Raw genomic sequence first — 14,401 nt, 5'->3', positions numbered from 1 at the left:
AGAGAAGTTGTTTTGAGACAAGGGAAATAGTTGCTAAAGAACATAATTTGCAAACTATCACCTGGTGAGATTAATGTTTCTTTTCCTTTTCCTTTTTCTTTTTCTTTTTCTTTTTCTTTTTTTTAATAAAGAAAGTAGAATCTAATTCTCAAGTCATTCTTACCATCCGATCCACAAAACATTCCCATCAATCCCGTGTAGGATCTCAATCTTGATTATAATGCTTAGAGCCACGTGTTGTTTGTAATATGAATATTTTGTTTACCGTATTAGGCAAGTTGCATTACTTTGACAAAAACATAACAATTGTTTTGAACATGTACATAATAAATTAATCCTGGCCTCATTTACTTATGCTTTTGTTTATGGTTTTGGGTTTGTAAAACATATAAAATCATACAAGATATAAAATACAAAAAATTCCTATGAGGTTTGGGCTAATAATACCATATACTATCAAGACTTTTAAAAAATATTCAAATTGCTCTCTAAGCACAAATGACACTAAACACCGTTTGATAGTTTTCCTATTTCCTTCCAACAGCCTATCTTGACTAGGCAAGCCTTATAGTGATTGCATTATGGCAATTATATCTGTGAGAGAATGTTTGGGTAGCCAATGGTAGGTAAATAGCAGCCAAAAATGAAGAAATAAGCAAGAGGAATAAGAAATTTTCAAACAATATTAAGTGATGTTTGTGCTCAGGAAGCAAAGTGGCTACCTTTAGAAAAGTTTTTATATTGCCAAGAGCTTTGTAACTCAATTGGTTAACTTATTAGTGGTGTCAATTGAGATAGTTAGGGTTTAAATCTCCCATCTCCCAACTAACAAGTTATTAGCCAAAAATAAAATAAAAAATGTAACCTTTGGCATTTGTTCAAATCTTAAGGGTAGATTTTGTATTTCAAATCTTTGGCATTTGTTGGTTTTTCGTGAGTTGATGAGTTGAGTTCCATTATATCAAATTTGATTAGATAAGATTTTCAACCCGAGTAACCTAACTCAACCAACGCCATTAATAGTTTTAAAATATATATTTTAATTATTTTTTTTACCTGCAATTCACATACACACACACACGTGACACCCTAAGTAGGAAGTCCCTGCAAGTTGGGTTGATTGATAGAGTTGTCTTTGGGTTTAATTTTGGTTAGAGATTTCTTAACCCAAAGGAGGTTAAGTTGAATTCAAAGATAACTGCAACTTAACTCACGCACACCTCTTCAATCACATTTTATATTTGGATCCACATTATTATTCCTTAAGGTTTATAAACAAAATTATTTAAAATAAATGGGGGAAGAAAAGAAGGGGCGAGGAGAGAGGTGTTGTCTTGTTTTTGTTGTTAACAACAAGTGGATGAGCATAATCATATCCTAATGATCAGTCTTCTTTTTATTCTAACTAATTATTATTAATATTCTTCGGAGTCCTCCCTCAACTCTTTTATAGTAATCGCTTGCAATGATCGAGTTCTATTCCATGCGCTGATGCCTTACCTTTTTGTCTTTGGCATACGAAGTCTAGTAGAAGTTGGGTGGTCTAAGCCACATCGCCAAGCATCAAGAAAATGCAAACTAGGAAGAGAAAAATCCAACAAATATGGTAAATCATCCTTTTATACTCATACAAAAAAACCTATTAGTACTTTTGATCCCATGGGCACCAAAATTGAAGCTCACCTTTTCTTTTCTCTCTCTTTTTTTTTTTTTTTTTTTTTTTTTTTTACCTGTCAGAAGTAACAATGGTGTAGAAACACGGGGAAGCCCTTCCCGAAAACCATGAACTTCCCCAGCCTTAGGAAGGCAAAAGTTATATCTCAGGACTGTCAAAACCATGAAGCGACTTTTAGCATGCTAGTCTACTCCTTCCACCTTGTAATTCTTAAATAAATGATCCCAACATAACCATGAACTTATGTGGGGTATTGCTAGATGTATGTCATAGATGACCTCTTCCAACAAGCAATATGTCTTTCCAAGCTTCATAAAACATCCAGGTGATGCCGGACGATGGCATGACCTTTAAACAACTAGCACCCCACCCCCTGTAGAGTCCCAACAGACCTCGTTCACGGATGACTTCTGAAAGTGCTGCTGCCATGTGGGGTGGGCACTTACCCTGTAGAGCTCCCACCATTAATCGTTTCCTGGCCACCTCCAATGGAAAGCTAATTGTGCTAGCAGTAAAACCTGGAAAAGTGTATGAAAGTCCAATTATTTTAAGAGTGATGATATAATTATAATCAATGGTCAAAACACAAGCTCATCTTTATCATTTTGGTTCCTTTGACAAGCGACATTGTTTGAGTAGATCGTAAAGTTTCAAGAATAACATATAAAAGTAAAACAGTGACAAAGTATAATATGCTCTCGAATGGTGCAGTTGGCCCAACAGTCTCTTATACTTATCAAGAATAGATCTTACCACTCTCAAAATAGGAGGTACTACATCAATCACACACTATTTACAGATTGTTAGGGCTTTTTCTTGGAGAGAGAGAGAATGCATTGTAAAATAAATAAGGAGAATAATGGTTTCAATAGACCTTTTTGAGATATCATCTCCAAGATGCATGTGCAAGCATTCCAATGAACAAGTTAATTAGACCAAAATACCAATTGAAATGTTATATAAAGCTGACATGGGGAAAGATCAGTTCTGATCCAAAATTAGGATCCATAACATTTTCAAAGAAACTGTTCATTACCAACTGGATGGGAATAGAGAGAATTAGGGACTGGGGAGTGAGGGTGTCAGATTCTCATTACCTTTATCCAAAATAATTGAATGAGCTTGTTTTAAGCTTTTATACATGAAGTCATATTCTTTTTTTAAAATAATAAAATAAAATAAAAGACATAATTGAAGCCATATTTCTCACCTGCAAAAGCTCCAAGCAGGAGCATCTCAGGACGGTTCAAAGACTTTTTATTTTTTGATTGGCAGTAAGATGTCTTCAATGTCTCATACATGAAATAGTAGCAAGTACTGTATGGCAGCATTCCAATCAAAGTAGGTGAGATACCAGCATAAAAGGCGCCAATCCCACCATCCTTATAAATTTTGCTAATTGCAACGCTTAAACTAGGGTATGCCTCAGGACTGACAGTCAAGCGATCCTGTAAAAAGATAACTATAAATACAACCGAAAAAGATGTAGTTGTAAAATATAAATAAAAGAACCTAACGGATATATGACATCATCATTAACTACAAAGTAAATAGACCAGCAAAGAACTATGTTATGAGAAATAACAGATGGAAGATGAAATTTTTAACGTCTAAAAACAATATAAAAGAACTTATCAAAAGCGAACAACATAAAAGATGTGTCTGACTAGACTCAATTTTCTATTTTCATGACTGGATCCCATAGTGCAAATACCTTCAAAACTTCAAGGGGATGGCAAGCAAGTGTGCTAAAAATTCCAGCAGCTGCACCAGCCACAGCTATTGGAGAAATCCAAGAGAGAGAAAACTTCAAATTGAAACGACCAATTTGCAATCTTGGGCATTCTTCCTGATTCCATTTCTCCTGTGCTGATGTCATTGATCGTTTTACACACTCAAATGTTCCAAGCTCAATTGCCTGGGTAGGGATTATACGGAGCATATTGATTGCATTGCCAGCCCATAATCCTTGCCAACCCTGCTTCTCAATCACCTCCAAGAAACTACCCGCAATGTTTTTGGATCCAACACCAACCACCATTCTCGTCCTGAATATTACACGTTACAAATCAGAATATTTTAACGCTTTAATATATAGTTATTATAAAATTGGTAACAATTACAAACATTTCAAAATGTATAATTTAATTAAGGTTCATGTAACTTAAGAAGTTGAGTGTGGAGAAGGAAGATTTAAAACATCCTCTAACCACCAAGCTTGAAATGGATGGGTATCATGGGTTGCAATAGTCACCGATTTATGCAGCACGTAAGTTGGTCATTGATGACGTAAGTCATTGACTATTGCAACTGTGTGTTCTGGTTTAGTATTGTATACACCATAGTACATATTTAACATACAGAAATGTGTGGATGTGGATGTGGGTGTGTAGGCGTGTAGCATACTCCATACAGCTCATCATGAAATTATACATCCATATAAACACTTCAGATTGGTCATAGAATTTAAAAGTAATCAGCCATAAAAGATTTCAGATATATGCACACTTCCATGTAAGAATTTATTACTTGACATCGAAAGTGGATAGAAGATTAAGGTGCTGTAAGGGTAAGGCCAAAAGGGAACATGACTGAGGTAGCAAATAAAGAACTGATGAGACATGTATTTAGAAAGACCTGATGCCCAATGCCAAAAAGAAACAGGAATGTAAAATGTTAAAATAATAGACCATTCTAAACACAGCTAATTCCTTAATCATAAAGTTTACCGGAACATATCCTAGTATAATGACATTGCATATATGTATATATGGTCTACAATCATCTTCTTCTTTTCTTTTTCTTTTTCATAGATAGATAGTTAGGGCGGGAGATAGTTTTGGGGGGGGGGGGGGGGGGTGTTTCAACTCTCAAACCACCAACATCAAGCACCACAGAGGGTATCATCACCACTAGGCCATCACTTGAACAAACATCATATAAAAATTATAGGAGGAAATTACATTCTGCAACCGTAAACTATACCCCAAATTACACTTTGCACCCTCAACTTTTAGAATGCACGTTCTGCACCCTAAATTATGACCCTTGTTACATATTGTTCCCCAGTTTCAAGTTTGTTGTTAACTTGGACGGAAATCCAAAGTTTATGATGCAAAATGTAATCGGGGAGTCTAGTTTAGGGTGGTAAAATGCAATTTCTACTTTGTTTTTAAGTCTTTCGGCCTCCACCTCAGATCAAATCAGCTTCATAAGGGATGGTGTGTTGGGAGAGGGGCACTCTGTTTATCCTATGAACCCAAGTCACCTTCAACTGTTCAACATAGGATGCATTGTTTTACAAGATTTTCAAGAAGCAGTAGAGAGATTACACAACAAGAACAAAAGATATGTACAGCCAATATTCTTATTTAATTAATAAGTCTAACTGTTGAGTACGCCTGGGAAGTTGTGTCCTTTTCCAATTAAGCACATTTTCTATTACTGATTTAAACTGGAAGGTAAAGGGCAATGCTTGTAGATATTTGAGCAAGTAAACAAGAAATATTAAATGTGATGACAAATTCATTTACTTCATGAAATAAGAAATGCATGTAAGTAGAAAGCAAAGCCAACCGAATGGTCTCAAGAGGAGCAAGTACAGCCTTGGTCATAGCCCCTGCTAAAGCCCCACTAAGAAACTCACCAACTTCTCTAGTCCTGAAGAAAACCTGAATTACATAAAAGCATGTCAATGTTATAGAACCAATTAAATAATAATTTATTTCTCTTTCAGCCCCTAAATGAAATGCCAAAACCAACCTTAATGAGAAGGGGGGAATCAGTTGGTCAAAAAAAGAAGTGTAATACTATGAAAAAAGTTGACCAAAAACCATGTAACACAAGCTCCAATGTCCATGGGACAAGAAAACCATACCCAGAGACAGACATGATTAAACAATCCGTTTAATCCAGTTGTCAAACTCATAAATAAGAAGTTAAAGGAAAACCCAAGGATATAATCAGTAGAGGAAAAGATAGGCGTATTTAGGACTATTTCACCATGACCATGGGTGTTAAGCAAATCCACATCGGTAAGTTTGTGTTTGGAAATGCGTATGTGTGCTAGTTAGCCACTCCACATACTAGCTTAGATTTTTGGGTTTGACATATTAACAAGTATCAGATTGCGGTTTCATAGTCTTGGAGTCCACATGCCAAGCCTGTTTCTCTTATTTAGTCATCAAGCAGTCTGTCTTTGTTTTGGTTTCTGTTGAGCCTGATACAGTGTTGGGAAATTCCACATCAGTGAAATGTCTACTTAGTTCCCGGCATTTACACTTGTTGGGCCTCTAAACTGAAAAGCTTAAGTTTTTAGGTTGGATACTCTAATAGTAGGAAGTCCATGAAGAAATGGAAGATGAAGTACAAGAACCCCACAAGCCTATATGCTAAAATCCTATACTTATTCTCTAGTGCTGTATGATTTTTTGTAACATTATCAAATTTGGGTTATTCTAATGATACTTAATGCACTAGGTCCTCCATAACTACTATAAGGGTACTATAAGTGATGCTGGATAATGACACTTTTAATTAGACTTGTAAGCATCGTTTTTCTTTTTCTTTTTTTTTGTAAATATAATTCATGTTTGGGTGGTCACCACAAAAAAATTGATCACAGTCTAGATATCACATAATCTTCAAAAGATCATGAACATGGTCAATTGCAATTTATAGCAGCAAATAAATAGAAAAGGAATAAACAATCTGAAGACCTCAAAACCAAAAATAGGAGAAATTCTATTTTTTATATCTGTGCAGAAAGTTTGATTCTAGCAAAAGATATAAAAAATCAAAAAGGAAGTAAGGTAAAAAACAAAAAGATCTAAACTTTCTTTCCAGGACTTGTGTAATTTTTCTCAGCAACCCTAACAAAAGGAAATAAATTTAACCCCCCCCCCCCCCCCCCAAAAAAAAAAAAAAAAAAAAGAGTAGCAATCTTTTTCACATTTTGCTCTATTTGAAGTAATGGGTTTTGTTTTCTTGACCGTTTGAAACGATCCAGAATATCTTTAAGACCAGCAAATAGGCCAATAACACTGAAAAGTAAAGAAATTAAAAAAAAAAAAAAAAATCCCAGATAAGCAAAATAGAGAAGTGAGAATGAGACAGACCTTACAGGCACGACCAAGGTCAGGAAGGTGAAATTTGAGGTCGAAATTGGTGTCTTTCTCCATTTCAAGCTCTTTGGGAAGCATCATTACCATACTGTACACGTCTCCAGATATCCCAGCATCAGCATAGCTCTTCTTCTTCAGAGACTGCGATTCAAATGCCATTTTTTTATTTTAAAATTTTTAGCAAAAATAAAATAAAATAAATTGTATGGGAATTTCCCAGAAAGAATATGCAGAGGCAGAGGCAGAAGCAGGGATGTTGTAGATGAATTCTCATATACACATTATGACTATGGTGTATGTATATAAAATAACAACAGAGAGAGAAATAACCAAACAAACAAACAAACAAACAAGGTAATTGTGTTCCATCAAAAAAAAAAAAACAAGGTAATTGCAAAGAAATGACGTGCCTGAGAATGAGACGAGGATTTTTGGGTCATTGAGGGAGATGGGTATGGGAGATTTTTTTTTTTTTCTTTGCCTATGGTTGCTACCAATACTTCTCCATTCAACTTTGGAGGGTTTTGGAAATTTGGTATATGAGTCTTTTGCTTTTTGACGACATAAATGAGTTAAATGCACTTTGGAGGGTTGCCCGTCTCCGTGTGTTTTGGTATGGGTGCTCTGTTTTTTTTTGTTTTGTTTGTGTATGTGTTTGTGTTTGTGTCTACTTCAATCTCTGTGACCAATGCTTTTTATTTTTTGGTGGTGAAGGATTGAAAAGTGAAAAAAATAGATTCTCACTTTCAGAGTTGGGAAGGAACTGGAATCTTTGACTTCATCTTCGGAAACATAAATAGGTTAACAATTAAATTACAAGATTTTTGATATAAAAGTACACCCATAGTTGGTAACAAGTTCCACAAACAGATAAGTTACCTTCTTTTGCTCCTCCCAAAAAAAAAAAAAAATTTATCTTATTTTTGTTTATAAATACACTTGTCACTCTCCTTTTATCTATTATATATATATTTAGTAGATTCAAAAAGTTAGTTATACTTTCATAAAATATAAAAAATATTCATAATTTACTCAATTTCAAATTTTAAATTTTAATTTCTTAAAAATTCTTTCTTGTGTAACCTTACTAACTATAGATAAATTCAAATTGAAAATTACTTTAATATTCTATTAATTTTCATGTTTTCTTTTTCTTTTTTTAATACTTATTTTATAAAGCATAAATTGAAATAATGGTATCAAGGAATTGCACAAATTTCAAAATTTAGAATTGATTTCAAAATGTCAACAATTTGTAGCTTAACTAATACCTATTTATTTTTCTAATAAAAACGTCTAGGGCTTAAATCATTTATAATCCTTCCTAACATTCTAATTATTAAAAATAAATAAAATCATTACAAAATTGCATCATTCTTTGAATTGATTCAGCTCTATCCATTTATCAAAGGGAACTGATAGTATATTCCTACTAGTTTTGGTTTCTCCAATACCATTAGATTGTATAGAATTGATTTTTCTTTGTATATAATTTAATTAGATAATACATTCTTAAAAAGTAAAAAATAGGGTTAAAATTATAATTTAACAAAATTCAAAAAAAAAAACTATCAGATAAGCTTTTTTCCCTAAAAATTAGCACACTATGTATTAAAATATATCTCAATTAGCACACTCTATATTAAAATTAGCACACTTTGATACAATTTTTCTAAAAATTAGCAAACACTAAACTAGAAATTTACTCAATTTTAAATCTTAAATGGGCACATAAAAGATAATCGTGAACCTTTTAGGAATATGATCCTTTTTAGATCTAATTCTCCTATGGGATTTAGATCAACAGGGGGGAAGAGTTATGCCTTTTCATTTTTATTTTGATCTAAAGTTGGATATTTATAATGATTAAAGGGATGTTTGGACTTCATTTAAAAAAAGAAAAAGAAAAAGAAAAAGAAAAAGAGGATGTTTGGATGAGAGAAGGGTTAATTATCACTTGTGAGATACAAAAGGGTTAATACTTTTAATAGGTTATAGGTAGTCTTTAAAGTCAATTTTGAAATAGACAGACAACCATGGAATCAATTAAAAAGAAAAAAAAGAAAGAGAAAAGAAGAAGCTAGAATCATCATTCATCAACAAGTCCTTCATTTAAATTTCAAAATATAGGCGGCTTTCCATCAAATTAAATAAAGGCATCTTCTCAAATGATAAAAGACCTTACAGAAAAAGAAAAAAATAATTTGAAATTGACAGAATTTAATAAGGATGGGCATTAATGAAGTTTGACGAAGTCAGCAGCCAAAGTCTCTTTTTCTTCAAGCCAAGAAAATAAATAGAAATATATATATATATATATATATATATATTGGGTCCGTTTAGGTACAGTTTGTTTTGCTAAAAATTGAAAATATTGTACTAAAATAATTTTTAAATATGTGAATAGTATCGTGAGACTCATTTTTAATATTTTTTTTTAATAAAGTGATTGTAGGTCTCGTGAATAGTGCATGAATAATGCTCAACAATGCATGAACAATACTAGTTGTCCCCTAAAGCCAGCAAGGAACCACATTATAGGTTGGCCACCCAAAATTTTGAAATATTTTAATATCCTATATATATATATATATATATGTTATAAATCGGTTAAGGTGGGGTCAAAGAAAAATGAAATTTGGCCCTCCCAAATTTGAGTTGCTCTCCAATAGTATTAGAAAAAAAATTGGCTTCCCCCAAGAAAAAAACAAAAATAAATAGCTTAATCTTTCCAAAACAAATTTATATAAAAAAAAAAAAGTTACACAAGGATCATCCTTTTTTTTTTTTCCTTTATTTATCTTTTCATTTATACCTCCAATCAATTGAGTTATAAGGCTCCTGACACCATTATATTTAAAAATTTAATTATTTTTCTCTTTGGATTATTTTCCATACATGTTTAGAGTAAAGTAGACAATTTGTGTGTACTCATTAAAGTTTAGAAAGATTATGTTCATTAGAAGAAAAAATTAGGTAAATAACGAGTTCTTGCTAATCTAATTGTATATGAATATGTTTTGAATTTATCTAAACCGATTTATGAATATCATAATTTGGCCCCCCAAGCCAAAATTCCTAGCTCCGCCACTAGCTAAAGCTAAAACGCGTGAAAAAAAAAAAGAAAAAAAAAAGGGGGGGGGGGGCGTGAAACCACTGTAATGCCAGAAATGCAAACGTGAGTAGAAGTAATTTCTACCCAAACGCACGCATATATATATATATATATATATATATATAGTGGAAGGACAAAGAATTTGCTCCTTTTTTTTTGTTTGGTTGTTGTTTTATGGGTAAAGTCTAGTCAAAGAAAACACGGTACTGTTCATATAACTAGTCTGCAATCAGTTAGAATAAGCCTTGTGCTTTCAGGAAAAACATTTTATTTTGGTGTCTTTTATTTTACCCCCACGAAAAAGTTGGATGATGAAAGTGAAAGAATTATTGGGAAAGCAGAACAAAAATGTGGGCATTGGGTTTGCATTGGGTCTCGATCACTGATTCACCCTTTTTCTCCTTTGATGAGATAGATACTTCCATCTTTCCACTACCATATATATATGTTCCAGAGAAGAGACATAGAAATAGGACCACTGCACTAAAAAAGATTCTTTGCACCACAAAAAAGGATAGGAGCTGAAAGAGTTGGAAGTATTCCTTTTCCTTTTACCTTGTTATCTAAGAGAAGGTGCTGTAACCATCAAGCAAAAGTTCCAAATGCCACTTGTATCAATGTATATATGTTTGACTTTGGTCGTAGCATATACATACAATACAAGCCATTTTCATGCACGTTTTGGACACTTCAATGTCAATTCATCTTCAAGTCTGATCAGTTCGATGTTAAATCAACAATATTGGATTGTGGATATTTGTTGCACTTATCAACAATATCTATCTCTATAGATAGATACAATACCAACACCAGTTCGCTTAAAATCAAGGCCCGCCCAATACAACCGCAAAATAATACCAACCGCTCTCCTCTTTTTTTCTGTGTGTAGTTGTAGTCCAAGTCCACGTGGGAAGCCCATTCACAAATTTGGAGTCTGGTTTGAAAGAGCAAAAAATTAGTTTTCCTTTCTAGCTCACTCATGGAAAGACTACAAAATTGGCTTAATTAGGCAACTTACAAATACACCTAATGAGTAACGCACCGCTGCAAGTCAAACACGTTTAGCCAAACCTTATTTAAATTGAAAAAGTACTTGATACTTCTAGAGAATGATAAAGTGATGCTTAATTTTCTCATATTCACGATGAATCTCATTAAAAATTTAATTAATAAAATCTATCATTTAATGCCAAGTGACATATTCCAAAAGTTAGCAACTTTAAAAGAGGTCAATCCTCCCAAGAAAGTGAGCTAATATAGGCACTGTTTTAAAGCCAGACCAGACCAACCGGTTCAACCGATTGAACTAAGAACCGAACCTAAAACTAGAAAAATCAGTCAAAACCAGTTAAGAATTGGGAAAAATCAAGAACCTAACCTTTTTTTGATTCTTTGATCATTCCGGTTTTAAAAACCATGAATACATGTTAAATTGTCCAAATTATTTAAAGGGTTATGTTAATAGGTGCTTTTAGGGTAATTGTTAATAAACTATTTTAGGACAATTTTTATACCACTTTTATGGGAGATTGAAAAGACTGTCAATACATTAATTACTTTTTTTTCTTTATCCATAAAAATTTCTTAAAATGGTTTACTAAAAAATGCCCTTAGGGCATTCGTTAACATTTCCCTTATTAAAATGACATTATACTATATTATTTTGATTATGAAACTCATAACTATTGACATCCCATTTTACAACCCGCATTTAACCTCACATGGAGGGTAAAAATGTAATTTCACCTTAGAAATAGGCATCTTAATTGTGGCTACTAGATCCTTAATTTCATTTCATCAAAATGATCTTGATGTTGTAACGATCAAATTGACTAGTCATAAGCCTTAATCAGATCATTAGATTGAAAGTTATCATCAAATCAAGTTTTAATGACCTAGATGTACTATCACAATGTGATTATGAATAAATGATTTCAATTGGTTATAATTATAATAAATATAAAATTAATGACATGTCATATTTTGATTAGCTAGGACTACATCTTATGGTAAGGTTGCACACACTTGATTAATTAGATAATCAAACATTAGTTATTCAATAAGTAATTTGTGTAATTATCTTTTTAATTTGGGTAAATTTGAAACTGATTAAGTTTGAAATGGAAGTGATTGGAGCCTATAAATATTAATTGAAAACTAATTTAGGGCATATTAATGTTAATTGTGCTGAAATTATTTTCCAACAAATGACATCTGCTCACTATTTTGTTAATATCTCTCAAAATATTTTGATTCTATGAGTGAGATTAATTTTGCCAAAGACTAGACATCCGGGTCTTCAATTTGAGCACAAGAGCAAGACAATTTCGATCAGAATTGAGTAAGATATGATTTCCTAAATTTGGCTTTACGGGCTGTTACAAGAGCTACGGAAAAAACCAAATTTTAGGTTATTTTGTTTGCTCATCACTCCCACCAACCTCCACATTTAATGCATCCGCTTTCTCTAAATACTGAAATAGGGTTTAGGTTCATTATTCTCTTTGATTCTTTGTTAACCTTCATTAAATGACAGTTCATTCATATTTTCTCCATCATTACTATATAAATCCTCCATCTTCTCCGTTCTAAAGCACACAAAACACCATTTCTTCTCCTCTCTTGAGTTCTAGTGAAGTAGAGTAGTCTTGTCATATCTTGTTCTTCTTGAGACTCAAGGTATTGAGTCAAACTCACTCTCCTTCTCCTAGTTCTTTTTTTCTACTCCACCCTTAGGACTTCCATCAAAAGTCTCATCTTCCACCGTGTGGATCTTGCATGTGGGTATAATCTCTTTCCTAATTTGTTTTTTATATTACTTTGATGTGATTAAGATTAGAGTAGGCTAGTGTTTATTTTAAATTCCTTGAATGTGTTTGAATGTTTTAAATGTTCATATGCATTCTTCACATGTTCTTGGTTGTTCGTTACATATTTATGCATAACACTAACTTTGATCTTAAATCCACGTAAAAATGTGAAAAACATAATTGTTTCATAATTCTCTCAAATCCTTGAATCTAGGATATCCCCATCCACACACATTCACTATAATTTAATTTTCAGTCGAAATACAAGGACTAATAAATTGAATTAGGGTTAATCACATGCAAACACATTAAATTCAAGCAAAAATAATGAACATGCAATTGATTAATAACATGTTGGATGATGTGATATGAATGTTAGTCACTATAGTCTAAAAGACCGATTTCACCGGGTAAGGTGAGTGCCAAATACCTTACCATCTTGTAATGTTGCCTCCAAGTTTAGATATAGGGTTAGTAGATCAAACATTTATCCATGCAATTTTCAATTTCCATATTGGAACTAGGAAATAAAACCATGTACTTTATCTTAGATTGTATCTAGGACCAAAGCTATGTAATTTCCTATAATCAATGTACATTCAATTACAAATTAATAAAATGAGGAATTTTTCAATTATGGTTTTCTTATTTTTCCAATAATTAAATAAGTGGCGCCTCCATTGTAAAATACTTTGGGTGTGTTTGTTTAGAGGTGAAATAAAGTGAATGAAAAATTTTGGAGAGAAAATGAGAAGGAAAACTTTTTTGGAGTGTGTTTGGTTGGGTGGGGAAGAAATAAAATAAATGGTGGGGCTCAGGTATTTTCTCACCGAGTCCACCAAAAAGTTTTCTCCCCAAAATGAAGAAAAAACTGAAGAGAGAAAATGATGCTACTTAACTGATGAAAATGTACATGTGCACTTGCACATGGGCTTTGTCTGTATGTTGCTCTTCTTTACGTTTTTTTTTTTTTGGACATCCCCTCTTCTTCTTTTTTTTTTTCTTTTGATTCAATGGGTAGGCTTCATCTAGTGTATGTTGCTCATATTTTATTTTAATTTTGGTTTTTTGTCACTTTTTTGGTTTTAATTGGGCATCATTTTTAACAAGGGTATATGAGTAAATTTATAAAAACTCATTTTTTCTATCTCTCCACTTTTTAACTCCTAACCAAATAAAATGGAGGAAAATTAAAATCTTTTCTATCATTCCACTTTTCCATCCTCCCACCATTTTCTATTCTTTTACATTTTCACCCCTCCAATCAAACGGACCCTTAATTTAAAGGAGAAAATATAATTAGTTAAACTTTCATTTTTGAAAGGTAATAACATGATTTCACCCATTCAAGTGGATTTGGCCTAACACCAAAAAGGGGCTTGGGATGCGGTCTTTCACAATAGCTCAAGGTTGCCATGCTCTAAAAAACATAGCAATTAAATACAACACTAACCCCTTAAAGGAGATTTTGGAAGTTCCCTTTTGCCTTTATAGCAACATAGTCACATTGTCATATTTATTTCCTCACCTAAGTCAACCTATTGAAATACATATAACATACTCAAAAATAGGTTTTTCACAAGTACAAATTTTTGTGGGATGCGGGACAAGTGTCGAAATTTAAGTCTTTATAAGAGAGTTTTACACATATAAACACCTAGATAAGGTTAGAATAGGA

General features: G+C 32.7%; 1 protein-coding gene across 1 annotated transcript; it reads right to left on the bottom strand.

Annotated features, from left to right (window-relative positions):
* Positions 1 to 1,525: 1,525 nt before the first annotated feature.
* Positions 1,526 to 7,488, bottom strand: LOC126727657 (probable mitochondrial adenine nucleotide transporter BTL1). Its single transcript, XM_050433579.1, has 6 exons — positions 7,209 to 7,488; positions 6,793 to 6,939; positions 5,252 to 5,346; positions 3,390 to 3,723; positions 2,886 to 3,123; positions 1,526 to 2,193 (listed from the first exon to the last, which is right to left on the bottom strand). The coding sequence occupies exons 1-6, from the start codon at positions 7,236 to 7,238 to the stop codon at positions 1,943 to 1,945; spliced, it is 1,095 nt and encodes a 364-aa protein (XP_050289536.1). The 5' UTR covers positions 7,239 to 7,488; the 3' UTR covers positions 1,526 to 1,942.
* Positions 7,489 to 14,401: the final 6,913 nt, after the last annotated feature.

Source organism: Quercus robur, chromosome 5 (assembly GCF_932294415.1).
Source record: "Quercus robur chromosome 5, dhQueRobu3.1, whole genome shotgun sequence".
Taxonomy (NCBI): domain Eukaryota; kingdom Viridiplantae; phylum Streptophyta; class Magnoliopsida; order Fagales; family Fagaceae; genus Quercus; species Quercus robur.
Note: the sequence above shows the minus strand (reverse complement) of the source record. Positions and strands in the feature narration are given on the sequence as shown.

Coding starts and splice junctions, on each gene's coding strand:
- LOC126727657 (XM_050433579.1), bottom strand. CDS start 7,238: ATGACCCAAAAATCCTCGTCTCATTCTCAG. Junction 5,347..6,792: donor ACCTTGGTCGTGCCTGTAAG/GTCTGTCTCATT, acceptor TATGTAATTCAG/GTTTTCTTCAGGACTAGAGA. Junction 2,194..2,885: donor CCTGCTTGGAGCTTTTGCAG/GTGAGAAATATG, acceptor ACACTTTTCCAG/GTTTTACTGCTAGCACAATT.